Source organism: Gadus chalcogrammus, chromosome 13 (genome assembly GCF_026213295.1).
Source record: "Gadus chalcogrammus isolate NIFS_2021 chromosome 13, NIFS_Gcha_1.0, whole genome shotgun sequence".
Lineage (NCBI taxonomy): Eukaryota > Metazoa > Chordata > Actinopteri > Gadiformes > Gadidae > Gadus > Gadus chalcogrammus.
In genome coordinates, this window is record NC_079424.1 from 1,937,285 (window position 1) to 1,963,115 (window position 25,831).

The window sequence follows — 25,831 nt, forward strand, 5'->3', positions numbered from 1 at the left end:
AGATACATTTCTAAAATTGAGATGGAGTCAGCAGAACCGCGGAGCCGCGTGAGCCTTCCCTGACGCGGCTCTTCATGACCTGTGATTTAAATCTGAAGGTGTGGAGAGGTAGCAACCCGAACAACTGCATCCCACCGGTCTCAGGGGGCTGTCAAACACCGGACTGAACCCTCTCGGTGGGGGACCGGCCGCCTGCTAACAGCCAATTATCAACCGCCGCCGGGACCAGTACGGGGGGGTGGAGGGCGATGGAGGGATCACAGCGGGAAAAGGAACAGGAGAGGGAGGTGGAGAGAGCGCAATAGTAAAAATAAATGTGTGTGATTGGATGATTGCAGGGCTAGAGGCTACGCCTGATTCATACAGTGTCAGCGTTCAACTTTCTCAAAGTTTTGAGTTGTCCACGGTGAACGGAATAGAAAGGATATATAATTTGGGACTTTAAATAGAGTTTAATTTTACAACTCAGGAAATATAAGAATGGGTAAAGTCTGCGAGCGCAATCAAGTCTCTCTTTGACCTTTTCCAGGTCGTTCCTTATCTCAACCTTTTCTCATAATTTCCGTCCACCATTTCTTCCAGCCTCCGTTCGACTTTTAATCCGGGGACGGAGTACCTTTGTGTCTGCTCCCTTCATTTCCCTTCATGGAGACATATTATCTGGAATTCTCTGCCTACTCCAATAAAAAGGGTTTTTACCACATCGTTAAATGGTAAAAGGACTGCATTTATACGGCGCTTTTCTAACCAGTGGCCACTCAAAGCTCCTTACAATATTGCCAAACATTCACCCAATCATGCACACATTCACACACCGACGGCAGCGTTAAACCATGCAAGGCGACAGCCAGCTCGTCTGGAGCAGTCAGGGTTAGAGTCTGGTCTTGCTCGACGGGGACGCCTCGACACTCGCCCACTAGGAGGAGCCGGGGATCGAACTAGCGACCCTCAGGTTACAAGCCAACCCGCTCTGCCTCCTGAGACACACGCCGCCCAGTTGGAGGGGAAAATAGGTGAACGGATATAGATGAAGATCATGGAGGTTTTTCGAGGTGGGATGAAGGGGCTAAGCAGGTGGGCTGGGGACGAGAATAACTCTGATTGAACCACCGCAGGGGGGCCGAGGGTTCCTCAGAGGCAACCCTGCGTTCTGATCTTCTTCAGTCTGTTGAAGATCCACCAACTATAGGCCGTAGGGAATACGACCTCACCTTCTCGTATAATCGCACAGAATTCATTGATGCAGTTTACAAAACCCAAAGTGTATAATATATAATTGAATACATATATATATATACAGATTCAATACAGGGAAGCGATAGCTATCCCTGAAGAGAGATCCCTTCTGGAATAGTACCTCACCTTCTCTTCTTATCATACAATAATGCTTGATGCAGTTTACAAAAAAGGATATAATAAATATTATAATATGTGTTTACAGATTCAACTCATGTGTGTATTTGACCTAAAGCCACAGCAATTCCCTACGAGTGTTCCCTTCTGGAATAGTACCTCACCGGATTGACCAGAATTGTTTGATACTGTTAACAAAACCAGGAATATATAATATCCATAACATACATATGTATACAGATTCAACACATGTGCATATTGCACCTGAAGCCATAGCTATTCCTGGGAAGCTCTCCCTTGTATGCTTACTCCCTCCTGGGGTGCTTTGAAGAGGGAGTCTCTGAGCGTTCATGGCACCCGGGTAAGTGGAAATGGACTGGCATTCAGTCTCATTGAGATATGGAGATGTGAGGCCGTTTGAGTTGCCTGTGTTAGTGAGGGGTAATAATACCCACAAGGCCCTGGGTAAATCCACATTGTGAAATTATTCATAGGGAATCGACTTAAAGCAACAGTACAGTTAATATTGACCGCTAAACAGACATGAGTGAAAGGGGTTGTGATATAGTTTGGGATTTCAGCAATTGGAGGCAAATATTGAATGGCCTTGGCCTTCAAAGCAAAGTGTCACGCTTGGCTATTCTCCAATACAAGAGGCTTCGTACGCGTCTGAAACATCAGCAGCGTTTTCCCACCATCGACTTAACTTTCTGAATCGGACCGATGGATGGATGGATATTGCACAACGCGCAGATTAAAGGGGAGGAGTTTTCTCTTTATATTAGAAGATAGTAGTGCTTGATGGGTGCTCTTGAAACTCGTGCAAAGCTATTAGGCCGACTGGGTTGTAGACTCAACAACCATTTCTAAACATTTATATTTAAAGGATTCCGATTATTTTAAGACAACCAGGTTGACATTGGCTATATCGAGATCTTAAATTAGCCAGGATATTTGTTAAAATACATATAAAACATAAAAAATATAAATAAAACCTAATCACACCCCCACTACCTATTGTAAAGTTGCCGAGCACTTAGAATTTAGAATGATCAGACACAGCCACGGTCTATTATAGAAGATTATTCGAACTGCGAAGGCACAGTCATGGCAAACAAAGGATCGAAACTGTCCTTACTTTTGTTGGACAAACCGAGATGCAGCGATGGGAGCTACTCAATAATATAATTGATGTCAATTGCTCGAAAAACTGCCCAATTATGGAACGCAGCTACACCACGAGAGGAGGGGAGTTTAACGACAATCCTGCCTGATATACATCTCCACGTAGACAATGTCCACAATTAACCAGGGGTAACAAACTGGCCGAATCGTTGAAGTCTGCCACTCATCATTGTTGCTATATAATAAAGATGGAAGTCTAACTTTTTGGCAGAGTATGTGCTTATCTTTCTCTGAAAAATGACTCAAATTCTCAGGAGAGGGAAAGGAGGGTGGAAAAACAAAAGGCTCCCATAATGTGAGGAACGGACGTATTGAGGCCAATGAGAGGAGTGAGAAAGACAGAGACAGAGAGAGAGAGAGAGAGAGAGGATCCAGATCCAGACAGAACAAGACACACTGACTGTAAACCTGGCCATAGAGATCAAATCTCTGCAAACTCCCAATAATTGGATGTTCAAAGATAGCAAGGCCATATGCTGCATCTTATGTTGCTGAAATCTATATGATCTCTATTATAGCCTGCTACTTGAATATATGCTACGTATGTCTGGCTGGTTTTAAGTGCACGGCAAGCAATCTCACAATCTCTCATCGAGCCATCTAACCACCTCTCTCATTCCCCTCCCTCCATCCCTCTCTGTTCTATAACCTAGCTCTGGTTTTCTTAACCATTTCCCTGCTCTTCTCTCCTCTCTGCTCTTCTCTTATTTCTGAACTTGTGAACCTGTGGTCCATTTAGCTCCCCTTCTCCCTCTCTCAATATCTCTCTCCCATTTTCTCTCCGTCTATGGCTTGTGTCTACAGCCATCGGTCACATGTTGACGTGACTTTGCCATGAAGGGACTGAAAGTTCCTTCTCTGCCATGTCGCTTCGTTCCCCTCCCCTCTCTCTCTCTCTCTCTCTCTCTCTCTCTCTCTCGGAGGGCTCCTCTTTCAGCTCTAAAGTGGAAGGGCTGTTCTGTGGTATTGGCCGGCTGGAAGCTGGCCATGCTGCGACCCGGACGGAGGGAGGGAGGGAGGGAGGGAGGGAGGGAGAGATTGCTCCCATTAAGCCTAATGTCCGAGAGCATACAGAGGGAGAGGACAATATAGATATAAGTGTGTTGGCGGAGCTCAGGAGACAGACACCAGTATAGTAAGAGAGAGAGAGAGAGAGAGAGAGAGAGAGAAGGCTGAGAGAGGAGGCTGAGAGTGAGAGAAAGACAGAGAGACAAGAGTGGAGGAAGAGGAATTATGCGGGCGAAAGATGGGAAGGGATGGCTCTACATTTAGGCGCCGGATAATATATCGAGCTGGTTAATATGATAAAAAAGGTTCTCACAGCGTTTCTTTTCCTCTCGACTGCACCACTAGGGACTCCCTGAGAGGGAAGTCTTCCTCCGCTCTCCGTGTAGTCCTGCTCTGCTCTGAGGCCCAAACCCAAGAAGCCTTGGAGGTCTGAGGATGCGGTCACTGAGTCAGCAGGAGGAGCAGAGCCTCGCGTCCGGACAGAGTCTCATAAACATCTGAGACCACAACACGCCGCTTCTTATCGTAACTCGTCTCGTCGTTAATACCGCGACACTCAAATCGATACACATCGTAGCAAGGTGGAAGGGGCCGGGACTGGTGAAGACCGTGATGGGGATGACAAAGCAGTTTCCGCCAAGGTCTCTTGTCGGGGTACGACGGTAGAGCCGATATAAAGAGACATGGCGTGGACTAGCTTCAGGACTCTGCCGGTGATTCACGACGTCCTCGAAGTGGGTCTGTGTCCCGTGGAGACGCCTCTCCAGCACGGCCGCGCCCCCATCACCGCATCTCCTCCCGTCTCCCCCAACCGTTTTATCTGAGAGTAAATCTCTCCCTGTGATGTGACGGGGGCGACAGGCAATATTCACTGCTTGGCTAACCTTTCGCAGGGTGGCCCCCCTGTCGAACCACCTGACGTCTTCCAATTAAAGTATCCGCTGCGCTGACACCGCTGGGGAGAGGCAGCGTCCTCCGTCCTGTCTGAGCCCCGGCAGATGGGGACACAAATCACCCGGGCGCCTCGCGATACGTCCTGATATTTACCGCCCGGTGGGGCCGCTGGGACGGCTGGCATTTGAGGCCCGCCCCGCTGGGAGGTGTCAGGCGGAGGACTGGGACAACGGAGCTCTCTCCTCCGTCAGGGCGGCTCTGATAGGAAGGGCCTGTAGTAGTCGTTTAAAGGGCTTGTGTCATGCCACCAGGTGTGGGTGTGATTAGCTGGTTAAGAAAGCCGTTTGGCACAAGGAAGGAATGATATTCATAGTGACACAACAAGTGGGCGTGTCCACCTAGATGTACGCTGGATAGATCAGTCTACCAACCTTCCCCATGGGAAGGTTGCTCATCTATCCTTCATATATCTGGTTGGACACGCCCACTTGTGATGTCACTATGAAAATCATTCCGTCCCTGTGCCAAACGGCTTGTACAAGCTAATCAGACCCACACCTGGTGGCATGACGTGAGCCCTTTAAAGGGGTGATATTATGCCACCAGGTGTGAGTGTGAACAGCCATTACAAGCAGTTTTAAAATCGGCCCGTCCCTGTGCCTTTGTGACGTCACTAGTCCACCTAGATGTATGGTGGATAGATCAGTCTACCAGCCAACCCAGTGGACTGTATCACAGGCTGCTTATCTATCCAGCGTACATCTAGCTGGACCCTCCCACTTGTGATTTCAAATAACACAGGAGGAGGCCGGTTTTCAAACGGATTGTAATGGCTAATCACACTCACACCTGGTGGCGTGATATCACCCCTTTAATAGACTGCTTTCTACAGACTCGACTCATAAACCAATTATTTTCTGTGCCACCAAAGGAAAGACAACAAATAGAAGAACTGAATGGTGACTTTCCCAAGGTTAGAGAGGCAAAACAAATCTATTAGCGTCATGGAACATGTCAAGAATAATATTAAGTTATAAAGCCTGATTTTCCAATATTGGCAGTATTGGCTTCTTTGGAGAGGGAACATTGAATTCGATTTCCGCAGTGCTCTGAGCGTGATCTCCATGTTGTTGTGTTAGTTCTGCAGAGCGAGGGGAGTGAAATGTCAAGGCCAACAGTCGCTCAGAGCAGGGGCCAGTCACTCAGCGATGATGGATGTGTTTCAGACAACAGAAGCTTCTATTAAGCGTCGTGACATTGTTCAATGTTTTTCCACACCCGAGCTTAACATTTTGTAGATCGTTCAAAGCTGCTCCTTTCACCGTGCCAAAGACATTGTACTGTCAACCAGCAGCACGAAGAGCAATTACCGACCACAGAATAGCAGACTGCCTGCGCCTTGCAGACTTGTCATCTTTCTGGATCACAACAATTGAAAAATGTACTTTTGGAAAGTCTAAATAAAGCGTTGTTTTGAACAGAGATCCATTGAACTTACTGACTCATTGTTTTGACTTATTCGCTTATTTCGAATTTTGACGTCAGATGCATGTGACGAACGAGCAGCTATGGGCGATCTGCTCATCTTGCTTGAGGATTCCTACGGGTGATCTAAGGAGAGTGGGGATCGCACCCGGAAACTTTGAGCTTGGAGACCAACCCGCAAACGGGGAGCTCTGTAGCACACAAATGTAACCCTAACCCTCACGAAATATTTTAACTGGTAACTGGTGATATCACACAGACTGCACTCCCACTGAGGGAAAACTTCACGCTCCACATTATCCGAGAGAATATGGAGGGTTGAGGACGTTCTAACTTCGGTATAAACTGAATGATGTAAGCCTTCCTTGTCAACGTGGAACCGATTGAACACGTTGGGGCCGGTCATGTCTGTACATGATGAAAGTGTGATGTCTGGCTGAAGGTTGAAGGACTGAATGGAGTCCCTTCGATGGGAGCCCACGGAGGGAAGCCTGCCTACGCACCTCACCCATGCAAATGCGCCTGCTGCCTGTGTGCGTTTGTGTGTGTTAATGTGTCTGCATGTGTGAATTTGTGCGTATGTACCAGTATGTGGGTGTCTGTTTGAGCGTGTGTATGTGTCTGCGTTTGGGTCTATGTTAGTGCATGTATCTGTGTGTGTCGGTGTGTTTGAGCATGTGTGTCTATATGTGTGTGTGTGACTAAATGTTTATGTGTGTGTGTGTCTAAATGTTAATTTGTGTGTGTGTGTGTCTTTTTGTTTGTGTGTGTCTATGTGTATGCGCGTGTGTGTCTATATGTATCTACGTGTGTGTGTGTGTGTCTATATGTATGTATGTGTGTGTCTCTATGTATGTGTGTGTGTGTGTGTCTAAATATTAATGTGTGTGTCTATGTGGCAGTAGCTCAGGAGGTAGTGCGGGTTGGCTGGTAACCTGAAGGTTGTTGGTTCGATCCCCGGCTCCTCCTAGCTGAGTGTCGAGGTGTCCTTGAGCAAGGCACCTAACCCTGACTGTTAGCTCCCGACGAGCTGGCTGTCGCCTTGCATGGTTGACTCCGCCGTCGGTGTGTGAATGTGTGCGTGAATGGTGAATGTGAGGCAACATTGTAAAGCGCTTTGAGTGGCCAATGGTTAGAAAAGCGCTATATAAATGCAGTCCATATGTGTGTGTGTGTGTGTGTGTGTGTGTGTGTGTGTATATGTATGTGTGTGTGTGTGTCTGAGCACAGTTCAGCTGATTCTCCACGCCGCAGCACCCCCCCCCAGGGTTAAACTCCTCCCCTCCACCTTGGGGGCCGTTCTGAGGCACAGACCCTGGGAACACATCAACCCCCTTACCAAGGCTAAAGTACCCCTAAACCCAACAGGCTGTGGCACGGTGTCAAATGAAAACGCCTAACAGAAACCACTTCAAGAATTTCAGACTCTCTCTGTTTTGTGTTCAACTCTGTAAAACTCTCGCTGTAATAAATACATACACTGTGAGGCCCTCCTTGAAGACACGTGTGTTTTGTACCAGTTCTTGAGGTAACATGTACCTCACTTTTAACAAAAGCACTCTCTCTCAAATATACTTAATAGCAACCAATTAGCTACCTAAATATAGTCTGTTTAAGTGCATCACTACAACATTGGAATTGTTCCAATACTGAATGTAGTCTGTCTAGGTAGGTCACTACTCCAATGGAGTTGTTCCAATACTGAATGTAGTATGTTTAAGTATGTCACTACTCCAATGGAGCTGTTCCAATATTGAATGTAGTCTTTCTAGGTAGGTCACTAGTCCAATGGAGCTGCTCCAATACTGAATGTGGTCTGTTTAGGTATGTCACTACTCCATGGAGTTGTTCCAATACCGAATGTAGTGTGTTTGGGTCCCTACTCCAATGGAGCTGTTCCAATACCGAATGTAGTGTGTTTTGGTCCCTACTCCAATGGAAATATTCCAATACTGAATGTGTTTTTTGAGCATTGCAAGCCTCACCTCTCCTCTTTGGATAAACCGTTAAACTAAACTACTGCTTAATTCCGTGTGAAAGTAGTGTGCGTGTTTATATTCCGATTTTCAGGCAACCACCAAATCGTCCACTCATGAATCAAACTGTGATTAGGGCAAATGCAGGGTGGAAAACAGCCGGGCGCACAAGTGATCAATCAAAAGAGCTTTTCAGGCAATATCTGATCCGCCAGCAGCAGTTGGCAGCGAGCAGATGGAGGTATGTGGACGGACTGGGCTGGTCTGGGTTCAGCTCTACTGGGGCTGTGAGGGCCATTAGTGCCAAGAGTGGAAGCACGGCTCTCTCTATTTTATTAGACTCTCTCAAGGAAGTACTGAAAGGGGAAACACACGCAGCGCCTTTAGTGGTTCAGGTGCTCATTCATAATGCATCGCCTCCATTAGGGTACCCGGATACAATCATGTACAACACACACACACACACACACACACACACACACACACACACACACACACACACACACACACACACACACACACACACACACACACACACACACACACACCACACAAATGCATGTACACACACAAACTCATTCAGGTGTATCTACACAACACACACAAACCCCCACACGCCGCTCACACATACACACAGGCGTAAAACACCCATGCACGTACACACACACACACACACACACACACACACACACACACACACACACACACACACACACACACACACACACACACACACACATACACAGATCCATACACACACTAAGAGGTGAATACTCGTTATCATATTGCCCTCAGCAAGGCGAGCTCAGACCTGATTAATATTTGGAACTTTTTCTTTGTTCTATATTCATTTTTCTATTATCATATTATAATTATAATATATATATATATATATATATATATATATATATATATATATATATATATATATATATATATATATATATATATATATATATTGCATTATACCATCCTTTGTTGGAGAGTAGATGTTAACAAAGTAAAAATGGGAAGAGGATAAAGGAGAAAGAACACAGAGAGCAAAATAACTTTTGCTAACCCTAACTACTGTACGCGGTATACAATATCTATAAAGGAGGCGGAAAGGACGAATCCATGTTGACTGAGGCAAAGTAAGAACAGGAAAGAAAACAGAGAGAAACTGGGACAGGAGTTAGGAGCCCAATGTGTGCAGCTTCAGAAAAGGACAGAAGGGCACAGAGAGATGTGTGTCATACAGCAGTCTGGTCTCAGGGCAACAAGACAAAAGGACACTGGCATCAGATGGAGAGGGGAGTAGAGGGGGAGAGAGGGGGGAGATATATAGAGAGGGGGGGGCAGAGAGAAAAAGAGAGAGGGGGAGAGGGGGGAGACAGAGAGAGAGAGAGAGAGAGAGAGAGAGAGAGAGAGAGAGAGAGAGAGAGGAGGGAATAGAGAGAGAGGGAGAGAGAAAGAGATAAAAGAGTGAAAGAGAGAGACAGACGGATGGAGAGATAGATAGAAAGACAGAGAGAGAGAGAGAGAGAGAGAGAGAGAGAGATGCAGTGAGAGTGAGAGAGATGGAGAGAGAGAGAGAGAGAGAGAGAGAGAAAGAGGGGATGGGGAAAGAAGCGCCATGGCAGAGAAGGAACTGTCAGTCCCTTGGCAAAGTCATGTTAACATGTGACCGATGGCTGTGGACACAAGCTGCACACGGACACAGAAATAACCTCAACGGAACGTCATGCACACAGACACACATGGACATCCCTCGTGGGGACACAAACACTGGGACAGGTACACATACAGCGGGCGGCCGGGGCCAGCATGATCAACACCCCCACCAGAGACAAACACTCGCAGTAATTTACTACAACTGATGAGGACCAGGCTGTTTAACACACACATACACACACACGCATGAATACAAAGACACAGACACACACACAGAGTGCATGCGACCAACACACACACACACACACACACACACACACACACACACACACACACACACACACACACACACACACACACACACACACACACACACACACACACACACACACACACACACAGTGCATGCAAACCCACATACACACGTACACACAATCACACTGCATAAGGCCCTGACACACACAAACACACACATTGCATGCGACCCATGCACACACACACACACACACACACACACACACACACACACACACACACACACACACACACACACACACACACACACACACACACACACCCACACACAGTGCATGCGACCCACACCTACACACACACACACCCGCACACACACACACACACACACACACACACACACACACACACACACACACAGTGCATGCGACCCACACCTACACACACACACACCCACACACACAATGAAGCATCAGCCATCACCACCATGGCGACGTCATGGAAACAAGGCAGATGTGGTGGGCCCTTGTCTCCTATTAAGCAGGAGGAGGTCGGCTGACATCCACTTGTTAATCAGCCGAGGAGCCCTCAGCAACAAACGCTTAGGTATGCGGAGCGAGCAGCCTGCCTGCCTTATTGCTTCAGGCTGGGGTCTCAAAGAGATGTTGGGATACAATGGTTGAGCCGTTTGATTTTCTGCTGATGTACGTAGATGATTGAGAGTTTTTTCCACTCTTTTAGGTTATATTTTGTTGTTTATTTTTAGATTAGTAAATGTCTTAATCTTTTGTGCCCTTTATTGTGTACCTAAGTGTGAGGAAATGTCTTGTCTTTATCTGTCGTGCCTGTGCACTTAATCTCTTTCAGCGTGGGATAGTGAGGAACGTCTTTTCAATTATTTTGGTCTGTTATGAAGAAATGGACAATAAAGCTGACTAAAACCAACTTTGACTTTGACTTTAAGAGAGAATGTAGAAAAATCTGTCTTTTGGATGAAGAGTTGATCAAGATTGAACTATTTTGTTTATTTCGTGCCTTGATGGACAGGGCAGCGAAGAGAGACAGCATAGTGGGTTGGAAGAGAACGGGAGTAGGAACGCTTTGTCATTCCTGCTGTATTTTCCGGCTCATTTCTGCAGGCGATGAAACCAAAACGGAGCAGATGGAAGGTTGACTAGAAGTTCAATCGGACGAGATATCGTCTCCACATTTGAAGACCACCAGATGTCACTGAATTCAGTGCAAGAGATTGCTTTCGGTAATCACAAACGCAGAGCCACTGCTTATATTTGACGGCAATGCAACACTGAACATATATATATATAATTCAGCTTTATAATTGCCAAAATACTGGCACATTAGCGAGGTAATTAAATCACCAGAAGAGCATTTGCTCGTTTAGATTTAGAGTCGCAGATTCAGATGCGTCCTCAGCAGAGTCCTGTGATTGGTTCCCTCGCTCCCCGTCTTAGGTCAGACTCTTTACCTTCCTCCACTGGCACCGTCACACCTTTCATTCACAACACCGCCCTGCGGTGATCTGGAGATGCTACTAGGCGTTCAGCAGGCTTGTGCGTGCTTGTAAGAATGTCCTGTGATATCGACCCTGCCGGCTGCCATTCACACACGACCCCGATCGCGGTAAAGCTCCTCGGAAACATTGCAAAGAAGGGCCGCACGCGTGTGAGGTGCTTCAGCCGGAGCTGGTACTGGAGCAGCGTGATGGGGGGAGGGCAGGGGAGGGAACACGTGCTGACCCCGGTCCTCACATGTGGAAATGTGGAGTCCTTTGGGGATCAAAACCGCCTGACCTTGATTTAGTTAGGGACACACACACACACACACACGCACACACACACAAATACATGTTAGCCACACACACATGCGAGTGCGCACACATGCACACACGCACACACGCCTCAGATGATGCCCCGCAAGGTGACCATGGAAACGTTGTGTGTTTCCATGGCAACAGGCGATGGGGCCACGCTGTCCTGTGGCGCACAGATCAAACCCCGGGAGACTTGTTCTGAACTACAGTCCTGTCACACACACACACACACACACACACACACACCAGAGATGGAAATTAACTTTTTTGCCCACCAGCCACTGTGGCAGGTAGATTTAAAAATCTACCAGCCACTCATCTTTTTTACCAGCCACTTTTTATACGCTATATATTTTTTAATATATGCGTACATTTTAAACAATATAATAGTAACAATAGATAAGAAAAGTGTTTTTCATACACATCAGTTGGTGTTACGATGACAAGTTTGGGGATAATTCATCTATACAAAGTATTTTCATTAAAAAACGAATTGACATTAATAATAAAACAACATGCATGGCTACACCATCATAAGTCAATAGGAACATTTGTTTTTTTGTATTTACATGTGACTGTATACAAATGTGTCCACACAGACATGGTAACTAACGTATGATAGTAAGCATTATATGCCCTTAACACTAATATTCAGAAGAAAATATGTGTGGCATTCAGTCCAATGCTGAAAATATATCTGTGGCATTCAGTAGGCCAATGCTGTGGTAAAGTGTGTAAAGTATGACCAAGTGTTTCTTTCTGTTCAATAGATAGAACTTTATCAATCCCCTGTAGGAGAAATTTGTTAATGTTTGTCCCTATAAAACAATAATGGTAAAATAATAAATACAAAACACGACGGTAACTGAGTAGGTCAAACCGTCCAATCTGAAGGCTCTACTTAACCACTCCCCCTACTCACTTCCACCAATGCGAAGCGAACAGAACTGAGTAGGGGAGGGCGTAGCCTAACTAGTTTGTGAACGACCCAGAGAAACGCAACTCAAATTCAATGTGAACATATATGAGGCTTTAATAAAATCCCGGACGATTTTGAAATTCCGACACACATTTTTTAAAAGTGTGTCAAAAAGAGGGCTTGTCCGGGCAAAAGAGGACGTCTGGTTACCATACCGTGTGGCGTGTGAGCGTGTGCATGGGTTGAATTGCGTTTGTCTCACGCCGAACGCGTGAGACTTGAGAGCCCTGTTACCGATATTATCCCGGATATTGACAGTCGCAGTTCAGCAAAAGAGGCGTAGAGGAAGAAGGGGCCCGGATGTTGACAGTAATGGTTGTGGAACTGTGCAGCGCCGTATAACGAATGTATTAGATATGCAAATTTGATCGGACCTGACTGGAAAGTATTACCCGCCACAGTGGCGGGTGAAGTGACACAATTCACCCGCCACCATACAAATCCACCCGCAAATGGCGTGTGGCGGGTGTTAATTTCCATCCCTGACACACACACACACACACACACACACACACACACACACACACACACACACACACACACACACACACACACACACACACACACACACACACACACACACACACACACACACACACACACACAAATACCCAACCACAGAAACACACACACACGCAAACAACCATGTTAGCCACAAACACAAACACACACACACACACACACACACACACACACACACACACACACACACACACACACACACACACACACACACACACACACCCTAACCCTAGCCACACAAGCATGCACGTGCGCACACAGACATACACACAAACACGGGAAATAGAGTGCAAGCCAAAGTCGTGACCGCCAATTTCCAGAGCTAACTTAGGAACGCGCAGAGCTCAACAGAATACAGGATACACTACGGTATCACCCAGCAGTGATCGTGTAAGATAAATGCTCTCCAGCATTCTGTTCATTAGAGAGTCTAGCAAGGGACATTCCTCAGACACTCTCCTGTTTCCTCTCTAAAGCCGTCTGAATCAAACTGAATCATCGTTACTTCCTCCTCCTCTCTGCCTCGTCTGTGCTAGACCAAGCTCTCTCGCCCGCGACTCTCTCACCTCAGCTCTCCACCATGTTAGACCAAGCTCTCTCGCCCTCTCTCTCTTCTCAACTCTCCCCCATGTTAGACAAAGCTCTCTCGCCCTCTCTCTCCTCCATGTTAGACCAAGCTCTCTCGCCCTCTCTCTCCACCATGTTAGACCAAGCTCTCTTGCCCTCTCTCTCCACCATGTTAGACCAAGCTCTCTCGCCCTCTCTCTCTCCTCAACTCTCCCCCATGTTAGACAAAGCTCTCTCGCCCTCTCTCTCCACCATGTTAGACCAAGCTCTCTCACCCTCTCTCTCTCCTCTCTCTCCACCATGTTAGACAAAGCTCTCTCGCCCTCTCTCTCCTCCATGTTAGACCAAGCTCTCTCGCCCTCTCTCTCCACCATGTTAGACCAAGCTCTCTCGCCCTCTCTCTCTCTCCTCAACTCTCCACCATGTTAAACCAAGCTCTCTCGCCCCCATGTCGGACCAAGCCCTCTCTCTGCCTCTTCCACCCCCATGCTGGTGTACCCTTCAGATTATTAACATACTCACAAGGAAACGCGTGAGTACTGGACACAAACAACAACAAGAAAGGTTTGCAGGGCTTTCTCCATCTGCATTATTTATCACAGAGCTTTTTCACCACTCTAGAAAAACCCCAACTGCCCACTTTCACTGTGTGTTGTTTATATCTGCATGTGTGTGTGTGGGTGGGTGTATGTGTGTGTGTTTGCGTATGTGTGGGTTACTTTTATGTGTGTGTGTGGGAGTGTGTGTGTGTGTGTGTGGTTGTGTGTATGCGTGTGTGTGTGCGTGTGCATGTGCGATTGTGGGTGTGTGCGTTTACATGCCCTTGTGTGCGTTTGTGTGTGGGTGTGCGTGTGGTTGTGTGTATGCGTATGCGTGTGAGTGTGTGTAAGTGTACGTGTGCATGTGCGCTTGTGGGTGTGTGCGCTTATGTGCCCTTGTTTGCGTTTGTGTGTGTGTGTGTGTGCGTATGCTGGCCCATTTCTCATTGGACACCTCGGTCCTCAGATAAGTGCAGCCCTAAATAGCCTCGGTTGCAGGCCAAGAAAGCCCAGCCTATGCTAGGGGGTGCAGCCCCACCAATCAGAACGCCTCAACCGTTCAATAGAGACGGGTTCAACTGCTATCGACAACAAGGCGGGCAAGGCCCCGATGGGCCCTCTGATGAGTATATATAGCGAGGAGCCATGGATTCCACTATTTATAGCCCACCCACCATTTTGTAGTGCGGTACATCAGGAGATCAGGAGGCCTGGTGAAGCTACACTCACAAACTGTTTTTTTTGGCTTGTTGGTTTGGAATGGAGATGTCTGCAATAATGCGTTGGTAAGCAGACGCCTTAATGGTAGATATAAAGTATGCAAGATACAGTAGGGCACACTTCATTAATCCCAGACTGGAAATTTGGGTAAATTTGGTATGTAGGGATAGTCATATATCCAGTTTGGTTCTGGAAAGTAGGTTATCATCACTTTGAAAGGTACCTCGGTCGAAGCTTTTAAAACTGTAAAAAATAAATAAAACTCTAAACCTAAGAACCTCCTGAACTTTCTGTCCAAACTCTGAACCTCAGAACTTTCTATCCAAACCTAAACCTCACAACCTCCTGTCTAAACTCTAGACCTCTGAACCTCCTGTCCAAACCGTCCAAACTCTGAACCTCCTGTCCAAACCTTAACCTCAGAGCCCCCCCCCCCCCCGGACCACCCACCCCAGGCGCTCGGACTCACATGCGTGCAGGGAGAAGTGCTTGCGGTCCGCCGGGCCGCCGGCCCCGGGCCCCGGGGAGACGGCAGGGGCCAGCGCGGCTCCCAGGGGCCCCACCACGGGGGGCGGGCTGGGGGCGGCGGTCGTGGAGGAGCCCGCTGGCTCTCCTCCCTCTCCCAGGAGGTGCTGGATGGAGTGGAGCTGGAAGCAGGGGTCGGACAGAAGCACGGACGCTGCTCTGGAGATCCTGGGGGAGAGGGGGGAGAGAGGGGGGAGTCAATAAACAGGGAAGGAAAGTCTGGCAGTTGGGGTGTTTAACCCCCAGCTCAAAGGTGCCGGGTTCGATCCCCTATTGTCCACAGTCTTCCTGCAGTCGAGATGCCCTGACCCCTATCGGCATCACGATCGACCGGTATCCGTACTCACTGTATGTCTCTTTGGATACAAGTGTGAGAGTAAATACTAACAGTGAATAGTAGTACTAGCAGTGACTCATACAAGCGCAATGACCATGGAACTATCAACTACAATACTGAGTTCTAAGGTAGACAGAAGTCAGTATTGACATCTTGGGAGGGATTTAATATTTTATAGATGTTTTTGCACCACGGCAAATCGATAACTCCCTACAGTAGCACACAGCATATCCACATTTCTTCAAGACTTCCACACTCTCGGGTTGACAGGACCTAACACATTATATGTTCTTCCGATTTTCGCAGTTTGGTTGAATAATCCCTGCAAGTCATCCCTGCAAATACTTCTCTAAAAAGCCTTATTTTCCCACTCGCTGTGCGGTGCTGATGTGGGTGAACTCATCTGAGTCAAGGCTCTTCTGTGGACCGGACCTTCAGAGAGTACCTCATGTGGCCCCCGGCTGTATGAGTACCAGCACTCTGAAGTAATCACGTCTGGGGTTCAGACCCTCGCCTCAACCCAAATTATATGGTGGAAAAGTGATTTGTCTGTCCTGTGAAAGGTGAACTCCATCCGCGCTTGCTTATCGCATCGCGGTTTACAACTGAGGAAACACAATCCGTTTTATGTTTGTGTTGCTTTGATAAGCACTACATTGAGATCACAAATTATGTTCCACGAAAACCAGGGAATTGCAGTTTTCCAAAGCACCTAAAAAAACAGATTGATAATGAACTGTGAATGAAAAGTGATGAATGAACGAGTCAAACTATCAATGAAGAGGAAACAGGGCTCCAAACCGAGCAGAGAGAGTGATAACGGTGTCCGACGGTATCCTTCCCCTATCAGTCACTAAAGGTGATCAATTTAGCCGTGATCGATGGGAGCCCGGTGCTCCGTGAGATAAGAGGAAGCCAGGGATGTCCAATCCATTAGACGGGCTCAGTGCATACTCTCAGCCCGCTCAGCGGCCCCGGAGTGAGCTCGGGCCAGAGACAGACGGACACAGATGGATTCCCAGCACTTTACCTCACACAGTCGGCTTCGACTTCCTCGAAGCCGACCAATCAAAACTGGCGAAAGTTTCCAGGGCTTTTTACAGAAGGGGTTGCACGAGGGGTTCATACAACCGGTGTGTCTGAACTCGCTCGTTTTCACAAGATCACAGGGTCTCGGATAACCTCAATTTCACACCAAAGGAAAAAAGATTACTGTCGCTCTCTCCCTGCCACTCTCCCTGTTTCTCTGCAAACCACCACTCTCTCTCTCTCTCTCTCTCTCTCTCTCTCTCTCTCTCTCTCTCTCTCTCTCTCCATCTCTCCATCCCTCCCTCTCTCCCTCCCTCCCTCCCTCCCATCCACTCCCAATCCCAACCTCTCCCACGCTCCCGTCTCTCCCTATCCCTTGTTTGCTCTTCTCGCATGAGACTCCCCCTTCTCTCCTGGTCCCTCCATTTCCCTCTCTCCTACTGCCCCGGTTCTCCCTGTATGTCCCCTCCCTCTCCTCCTCCCATTCTTCAGTCCCCTCTCCATCTCTGTCTCCCATTCTCTCCCTCCATCTCTTCATCTCACCCTCCTGCTCTCTCTCTGTCCCATGCCTCTCTCTCTCCACCTCCCTCCCCTTCCTCTATAGGTTCTGCTATTTTGCGTGTCCAGTCCTTAAGGAGCTCTATCGTCGGACTTGTCGCTAATGACCCCCGCCTCTGGCACCTCCCCTCTCGATCCCATCCACTAACTTCTCCTCCCCCTTCGCCTCCTCCCTCCCATGTGATCTCCTCCCCTCCATCCCTCCTCCCCTGCCAACCCCTCTCCCTTGTCCCTTTTACTCCCATCTCCTCCCATCTCCCCCTCCCATCATCTACTCCCCGCTCCTGCCCTCCCCTTTTCTCCGCCCCTCTCCCCGTCTCTACCCCCCATCAGTGCGGCACCACTCAATCTAACCGACTCCCATCAATCTTTAAAGGCAGCGCTCGCTCTCTCTCTTCCCTACTCACTAACTCAACTCAAAATCATTCGCTCTCGCTCCCTCACCTTCTCTCTCCCTCTCTCTCTCTCCCTCCCTCCCTCCCTCTCTGTCTCTCGCCCAGTCCTCCATCCTGTTTCCTCCGTCAACTTCCTCTCCGTTTGTTTCTCCACCTCTTTCTCTCCAAACATTTCCTCCATCCTGCAAGTTTGTTCCGTTCCGAGTTATCTACGTTTAATTCTCTTTCTACCCCACCCTGATCCCTGAAACATTCTGTTGCCGTACCAACCTCTCCTCCTCTCTCTCTCCCCAACTCAGTCACTCACTGTCTACCCGTCTCCTCTCCATCCCTGTCTACATGCCTTCTGATGTTTCCCCGACCCATGATGCAAGTCAGAGAAAGCCCGCCGACATTCAGGGTGCGGAGTATGGCGTCTCCCAGACTCGTTGGTCGTCTTCAGGTAATAACACCGCGTTCGGGAAATCCACAGACAGTGCCAAGGGTCCTGGGGAATGTCTGGTGGCTAATATGAATTAAACTCCATGAATAAATGATGGGGCGCTCCGTATTGATTCATAGCACCACCAGCTAATGTGAGCGCTGGGGTTCTGAGCGCACAGCCAATAAGCACAGCCTTCTCAGGGTCAGAGTGCTCATGCAATCCGTGATGCTGTCTCAGGGACAGATTACATCAGAGTGCGATGCTGTGCATGACAAACTCACACACACACATATACATGCATATGCATGTACTCGTGCTCGAAAGCACACACACACACGTACACACACAAACGCATGCGCACATGCATACAGCTGCACACACAGAAACACACACATGCTCACACACCACACACACATGCATGTTTAGATGCATGGTGAACTGTTATATGCACAGATGCAATAGGCCGACCCGCTCTGAATGTGCATGACTTTAAACCCACGGTCCTCTATATGGTGATGATCCGATGGTCCAAACGCTACAGCCAGCCCAAGGATTATGTGAGACTCAAAAGATACTTTATTGTTTTCACTTGAAATGTATGCATATGCCCAAACATGGATGAATCTATAGAGATTCCCATACATCTATGTGTACATACACGGGGGAAAGGATATTTTGGTGGCTATCCTGTAAAGAGAATTGTCCTAGGTTTTGAACTGCCATGTCCAAAGTCTAACTAGCCATTTAACCCTACGTGTAATGATATAATGAATTCACTGTAAGTCACTTTGGATAGAGGGTCTGCTGAAGGCTGATAGTGATGGTATATGAGCGATTGTGAAATAGCGAATCTTCTGCAACAGCCGCAGGTAGGAACTGGCTAGTGTGTTGAGCACCTCTGTGTTTGTGTTCGATAGTGCCTGGGTATGCACCCTTTTGTCTATTTGGAGGTTGGAAGAGAGAGAGATGGGGAGAGAGACGGAGAGAGCGAGATAAAGAGACTAGAGAGCCTGCGACTGGCTGAATAACGCTGCATGAGAACATTCTGGAAAGTTGAGGTAAAAACAAACACACACATACACCTGCAAGTCGCAGAGACACACCAGAAAGCCAAAGGATAGAAACACAGTATATGCACGCACACATACAAACGCACACATAAAAACAGGAGAAAGAGAGCGTGAGAGCGAGCGGGAGTGAGTATATTTGCACACTAAGTGCACATTAAATGGAGTACTTTACAAACAGTAATCATTTCCTGATACCAGTCCATCTCCCCTCTACTCAGGTAGACCATCTGGACCAGAGCAGACGTCGTGACCAGAACCAGTACAGAGGGATCGGGAAGAAATGTTATCTTCAAATCCCAAAGAAATCTTGCCTCCTCCTACACCGATAGAACAAAGCTAAATAAACACACAACGAAAAAAACACAAGGCAACAACACAATAATGGAGCTACCAAATAAACCGTGGCGCATGTTTCTCTCTCTCTCTCTCTCTCTCTCTCTCTCTCTCTCTCTCTCTCTCTCTCTCTCTCTCTCTCTCTCTCTGTCAGGCGCTCTAAGTCTTTAGTGCCCAGGCAGTGCGATCAGAGGCCAGTGTGTGTAAGTGGGTGTCTTAACAGGCACCACCATGACATCTACCGATCAGATCCAACCTGATCTGCCTCACGCAGCAGAACGCCAAAGAAGACAGAAAAACATACTCTGTCTTTCTCTGTGCCTCAGTCTCTCTCTTACTCTCCACTTGTTCTCCAAGAGGACTCTCTCCTATCTCTCTGCTGTTATCCTCTTTCATTCGCCACCTCTATTAAACCCCTGCCTCGTGGCGATCCATCATGGCTCGGAAAGACACAGTCTGCTGATTGGATGCTCAAATCTGTGCTCCTCCCAACGCACCAATCATGACCAGCCTGGCTGGTTTTGATTGCATGTTGTGAAAGGGAATCACAAAAGTTCACTGGGTATTTAATTGAATGTTATTAATTGAATGTAATCTAATCTCCCACCAAAGGGGAGGAGGCCCTTTGACCAACACAGCTTATTGGACAGGATGGTGATCAACTTACAACACAAGGTTGAACAAATCAGATGGAAACATCCTGTCTAGACGGGCTTAATCAATTCAGGATTATTCCTTTTTTTAATTAGACTGATGTTCTAATTAAATCGGGTTACAATTGTATGTTTGTGTTAATGTTTGTCTTTCTCCCTCGCTGAAAAGCACACACAAACCCTTGTGCAAAATATACAAACAAACCTTAAAGACACAACAATTGTGGATTTTGCAGATGTATGAGTTTGTCTTTGGCACACACAATAATATCTCTCTCTCCTTCTCTCTCCCTCCCTTAACCCTCTCGATTGAGTTTTTATTCTCCAATATTGTTTTAATTTATCTTGCTGAGGATTTGAATATAATATCGATAGAACTCTGCTATAACTCGATGATGTTATCGTTTGGGCCACTGACATCTGCCATCGGGATATCACCATAATGAGAGAAAAACTGATTGGAAAACTTAATCTTCAGCAGAATATATATATAGCATTTGTTTAAACCATAGGATGCTAAACTTGTGTCAACACAACAACTAAATACAACAAGCAATAAACATCAGCAAACCCTTAACATACCTCTAACCGTGACCCACTCCAACAGAGGAACCTATGTCTGTAAAATGCAGTCTGTTTCCAGCCCAGTGGTGTGTCTGTGGCCTACATTGACCACTCAGGGCAAGGTAACGAACCACCAGAAATGCTCAAGCAGGCTCTGTCACTAGAGATGCTAGTGCACGTGCACATGGCTTGTTGTCAGGGAAGCGCACTGTTTGTTGATATTCTCAAAGGTTATATATATACATACATATATATATATATGCATTGTATTTAGTATACTGGCGAGGAACAGGGAGTGGCATTTGAAACAGCCTCAGAGAACAGAGCAGCTGCTTGTAGAGGTGGCCCAGTAAGGACCTCTGCACCATCTGAATGTCAAGAAGAGAGAGAGAGAGAGAGAGAGAGAGAGAGAGAGAGAGAGAGAGAGAGAGAGAGAGAGAGAGAGAGAGAGAGAGAGAGAGAGAGAGAGAGAGAGAGAGAGAGAGAGAGAGAGAGAGAGAGAGAGAGAGAGAGAGAGTGAGAGTGAGAGTGAGAGTGAGAGTGAGAGCGAGAGAGAGTGAAAAAGAGAGAGAAAAAGAGAGACAGAGAGAGAGTGAAAAAGAGAGAGAAAAAGAGTGAGACAGAGAGAGAGAGAAAGAGAGAGGAAGAGAGAAAGAGAGAGAGACAGGGGGGATAGAGAGAGACAGAGGGAGAGAGAGAGAGATTATGTTTGCGTGTGTGCGTGCGTGCGTGCGTGTGGGTGTTTTCATTTGCACGTGTGCCTGTGTGTCTGAGTAAACTAACTCACTGCGTATGCATGCGTCTGTCTCTGCTAAGGCCCAATGTGTTTGTGCTTGCTTCTGTGGTGGAAAATAACCGAGATCTAACACTTCGACTAACTAAGAGAGCAAAAGGAATCGAGGGGTCCGGAGCAAGTATGACAAAAATACTTTATCGTTAAAAAAGGCAACAACAAAGCCGAGCAGTGTGCAAAGCGCCGCCGCTCAACAGATCCCGGCCTCCTTCTTATCCACACATACGAAGCAGCTTCTTGTTTGGGGTGTCCGCCCACCATCAGTCATAGATTCCTCTGAGTGATCAACAACGCTAATCTAAGTTCAGAGTTCAGCACGCATTGACCCCATAGCCTCCGGCTCTGGGGTCTATGGGGGGGGGTCTAAATTACGCCCTGACCCCAAACTCCCTGGCACCGAGTCAAGCCTCGGATTAGAATCCAGAGGCGTCTCAGATGTTTTCTACCATTAGATATTTAGGCCTAATAATAATCATGGTTCACCGTAGAATATAATCATTAATTTCTTCCATACTTCATAATTGCATGTGAATATGTGTGTGTGCGTGTGGATATAATTATGAATGTGTGAAGCATGTATAGCATGGCCATACTTATCTCTGCATATCTCCACGTGTCAGAAGAGTGAGTTTGTGGGCATGTGTGTGTGTGTACGCATGATAATGAATATGTGAAGCATGACCACACTTATCTTTGCATATCTACACATGTCAGAAGAGTGTGTGTGTGCATGTGTGTGTGTGTGTGTGTGTGTGTGTGTGTGTGTGTGTGTGTGTGTGTGTGTGTGTGTGTGTGTGTGTGTGTGTGTGTGTGTGTGAGGTGTGTGTGTGTGTGTGTGTGTGTGTGTGTGTGTGTGTGTGTGTGTGTGTGTGTGTGTTTTTGTTTGTCTGTGGGTGGGTGATTTCCCCTTGCTCCTTGCTCGAGGTTGTGTGACCGCTGTTAGATTAGGTCGTCCTCTCGGGACGTTAAGAGAAAATGACTGAACAATGGTGAGCTCCTCTCCAGGGACAAACACAAGCTGATCCTCATCCTCCCCTCTCCCATCACGACAGCATGGACACATCATCTACATACGGGCTGAAGGGGATCGGCAGAGAAGTACTCTGTTTACTGGCTAAGAGCAGAGGAGGCAGGGGGAGAGAGGGGGAGAGAGGGGGAGACATGAGGAGAGAGAAGGAGACAGGGGGAGAGAGGGGAGAGAGGGGGAGACAGGATGAGATAGGGGAGAGAGGAGGAGACAGGAGGAGAGAGGGGAGAGAGGGGGAGGCAAGGGGGAGAGGGGAGAGAGGAGGAGACAGGGGGAGAGAGGAGGAGACAGGGGGGACAGAGGAGTAGCAGGGGGGAGAGAGGACACAGGGGGGGAGGAGATAGGGGGAGAGGAGATTAGAGGCAATAGGAGAGAGGAGGGGACAAGAGGAAGAAAAGACAAGAGTGAAGAACGACACAAGACAAGGAGAGAAGGGGAGAGGGAGCGAGCGAGGCGAGACAAAAGATGAGAAGGGGAGAAAGGGGAGGGGTTTCCAGATGAGGAAAGGAGGCAAAGGGAGAGATGAGAAGGGGAGAGGAGATGGAAGAGACAGGAGGGAGAAAAGGAGATAAGAGGAAAGTTGATGTAACAGGTTTATGTAAATGTTGGCTAGGAACATCCACGGAGGAACTCCAAAACACGTCCAGTAGTGAGCAGGAGAACGTTCAGATGGCTAAACGCTCTGAATACCCTGAGCGGTGAGAAAAGGTAACTGGAAGGAAAGGAGAGGAGTAGAGGAGAGGAGAGGAGAGGAGGAGAGGAGAGGAGAGAAGAGAGGAGAGAAGAGGAGAGAAGAGGAGAGAAGAGAGGAGAGGACAGGAGAGGAGAGTTTAACCATAAACCTATAAAAAAATACATATAGAGAGAGAGAGAGAGAGAGAGAGAGAGAGAGAGAGAGAGAGAGAGAGAGAGAGAGAGAGAGAGAGAGAGAGAGAGAGAGAGAGACCATTTGCATATGTTCGAGGGATGATTTTAATGGGATTAGCTCGATTGACATGAAAGCCGGGAGGACATTATGTCCCCCATCTTACATACTCAGGCCTTTCTCTGAGTATGTAAGAGACAAGAGCCAAATTATTATAATGAAATTAATAAATCAAACACCACCAGAGAGACCGGAGGGGACACGACCCAGCACACAGGAGAAACCATCTCAACAGCAGCAGCTTATTCTACATCACACAGACCCAGAGCCTTCAGATTCAACAGCGCGTTCCACCATATGTAAATGAGTTGTGTATAAAGAATGGGGAACGGGGCTTAGCTGACAGAGGAGCGAGGCAACAGTCAAGACCATTATATATAGGCAATATGTAGAAGAAGAAGAAGGGAATACAGAAGGAGATTAGAGGGTCAGGGAGGAGCAAGAATGAGCTGTGGAGAAGGAAATAGCCAGAAGAGACGAACGGGGAAGGAGGAAAGAATTAGAGGAATCCGATAAACTCCTCTGCATCTTAAACATTCCTCACCCCCTCAACCCAAACATGCTCTCAGCCAATCACATCCCCCCCCCCCCGCTGTTCCCTGGGGCATCCCGAGAGAGAGAGAGAGAGAGAGAGAGAGAGAGAGAGAGAGAGAGAGAGAGAGAGAGAGAGAGAGAGAGAGAGAGAGAGCAGCAGAGGTAATAAGGAGAGAGAGAGAGCAACAAAGAGAGAGCAGGAGAGCAAGGGAAAAAGGAGAGAGAGAGAAAGAGATAGAGTAGGCGAGAGCGAAGGAAGGAGAGGTAGAGGGAGAGAGAGAAAGAGCAGGAGACAGAGAGGGAAGGAGAGGGAGAGAGAAAGAGAGAGAGCGAGCAGCTTAGTGAATGGAGAGCAGAGCTGAGGGAGGGATGGAGAAGCGGGAGGCGGGGTGAGTCGTGCGAAAGGGGGAGGAGGATTACGCTGGAGTAAAAGAGAGGGAGAGCGGGAGGGTGAGCCAAGGAAGACCAGAAGAGGAGAGTGAGAGGAGAGCGAGGGGGAAGAGAAGCACGCCACCAGAATCTCACTCTCAGTAAACTCTCGGCAGCCTGCACCTGCCGTACGCACACACACTCACACACGCACACACACACAAACAGTCTTACACACACACGCGCTTCCTGCGTGCACGCTACTCCCGACGCGAGTGGGAGCGATGACACACGTGTGCACAGCTGGATCCGCGGCACTGGAGTGAGACGGACTAACTTTCTGCGTGTTGCGTGATTGGGTTGTTGTGACTCCAGCGGAGCCCCGGGGAGGATGGAGGGACGCAGCAATACGAGCGCCACAAAGACTGCTACCGATACGGGCTGTCGCGCATCTGGGATCTCACACTAAGCCACCAGGACGGGGACCACTTGTTCCGCATGAGCCCTCTTCAAAAACCTGTCATCCACCCACAGCTGAAACCACACGGCGATTCTCCCGGCGGAGGGGAGGAGGACGAAGAAGAGAGAGGGAGCGAGAGGAGCGATTAGGACAGAGTGGGTTGTGTGTGTGTGTGTGTGTGTGTGTGTGTGTGTGTGAGAGGCGTGCGTCCGTCTTGCTCAGCGCGTGTGTAAAGTGCGTCTAAGTGGCCGATGAGAGTGGCAGAGTGATGGGTCCTGCAGAGTGCTGACCCCGGTGAGGTGCCGTCTCTCTGGGCTCGCTCCGTGGGCGGGCAGACCACCGCCGTGCTGGAGCACCACACCTGACTTTACTGCCGGAGACACCCCCGGGCCCCCTCCGTCCTCTCCCCGACCACCAGTACCCGTCTCTGGCTTAGGAGACGGATCTGTGGGCCGTACGGTGATAGACCGCCGGGAGACGGTCGAGATAAGAAAACCAAACGGAAGGGCGACTCACACCAGCACCCGATGACAACTGACAGAGGGTTGTTGTGATAGCGAGAAGAGGCACAAGTACCGATGGAGCGGCAGTACCGTCTTCTAAACAACCGGGGCTTTCTCTTGTTTCTACGCGCTTGGAATTACCTCAACCAGCGAAGGAGTACGCCTGTTTTTGTGAAGTACCTACCATCTTGTTTTTCTACATTATTGCCTGATTAAGGATTTATGATGGGTCGTTGGGACGTTGGGACAATTTTCCCCCAGGATGTGAAAATGATTACGTTTATTGACTAATCAATCAATATCCTTCACTATAACACTCTCTCCTCTACCTCCTCCCCACATCATTAATTTTCTTGTCAAACTTTGGC

General features: G+C 48.0%; 1 protein-coding gene across 2 annotated transcripts in view; it reads right to left on the minus strand.

The window, feature by feature from the left end:
* LOC130402005 (E3 ubiquitin-protein ligase RNF123) overlaps nucleotides 1-25,831 on the minus strand; it is a 146,163-nt gene that overhangs the window by 17,592 nt on the left and 102,740 nt on the right. For both annotated transcript variants that reach the window (XM_056606072.1, XM_056606071.1), the window contains exon 37: nucleotides 15,434-15,657. In XM_056606072.1, the coding sequence (XP_056462047.1) occupies nucleotides 15,434-15,657 (224 nt within the window). The remainder of the gene's footprint in view (nucleotides 1-15,433; nucleotides 15,658-25,831) is intronic.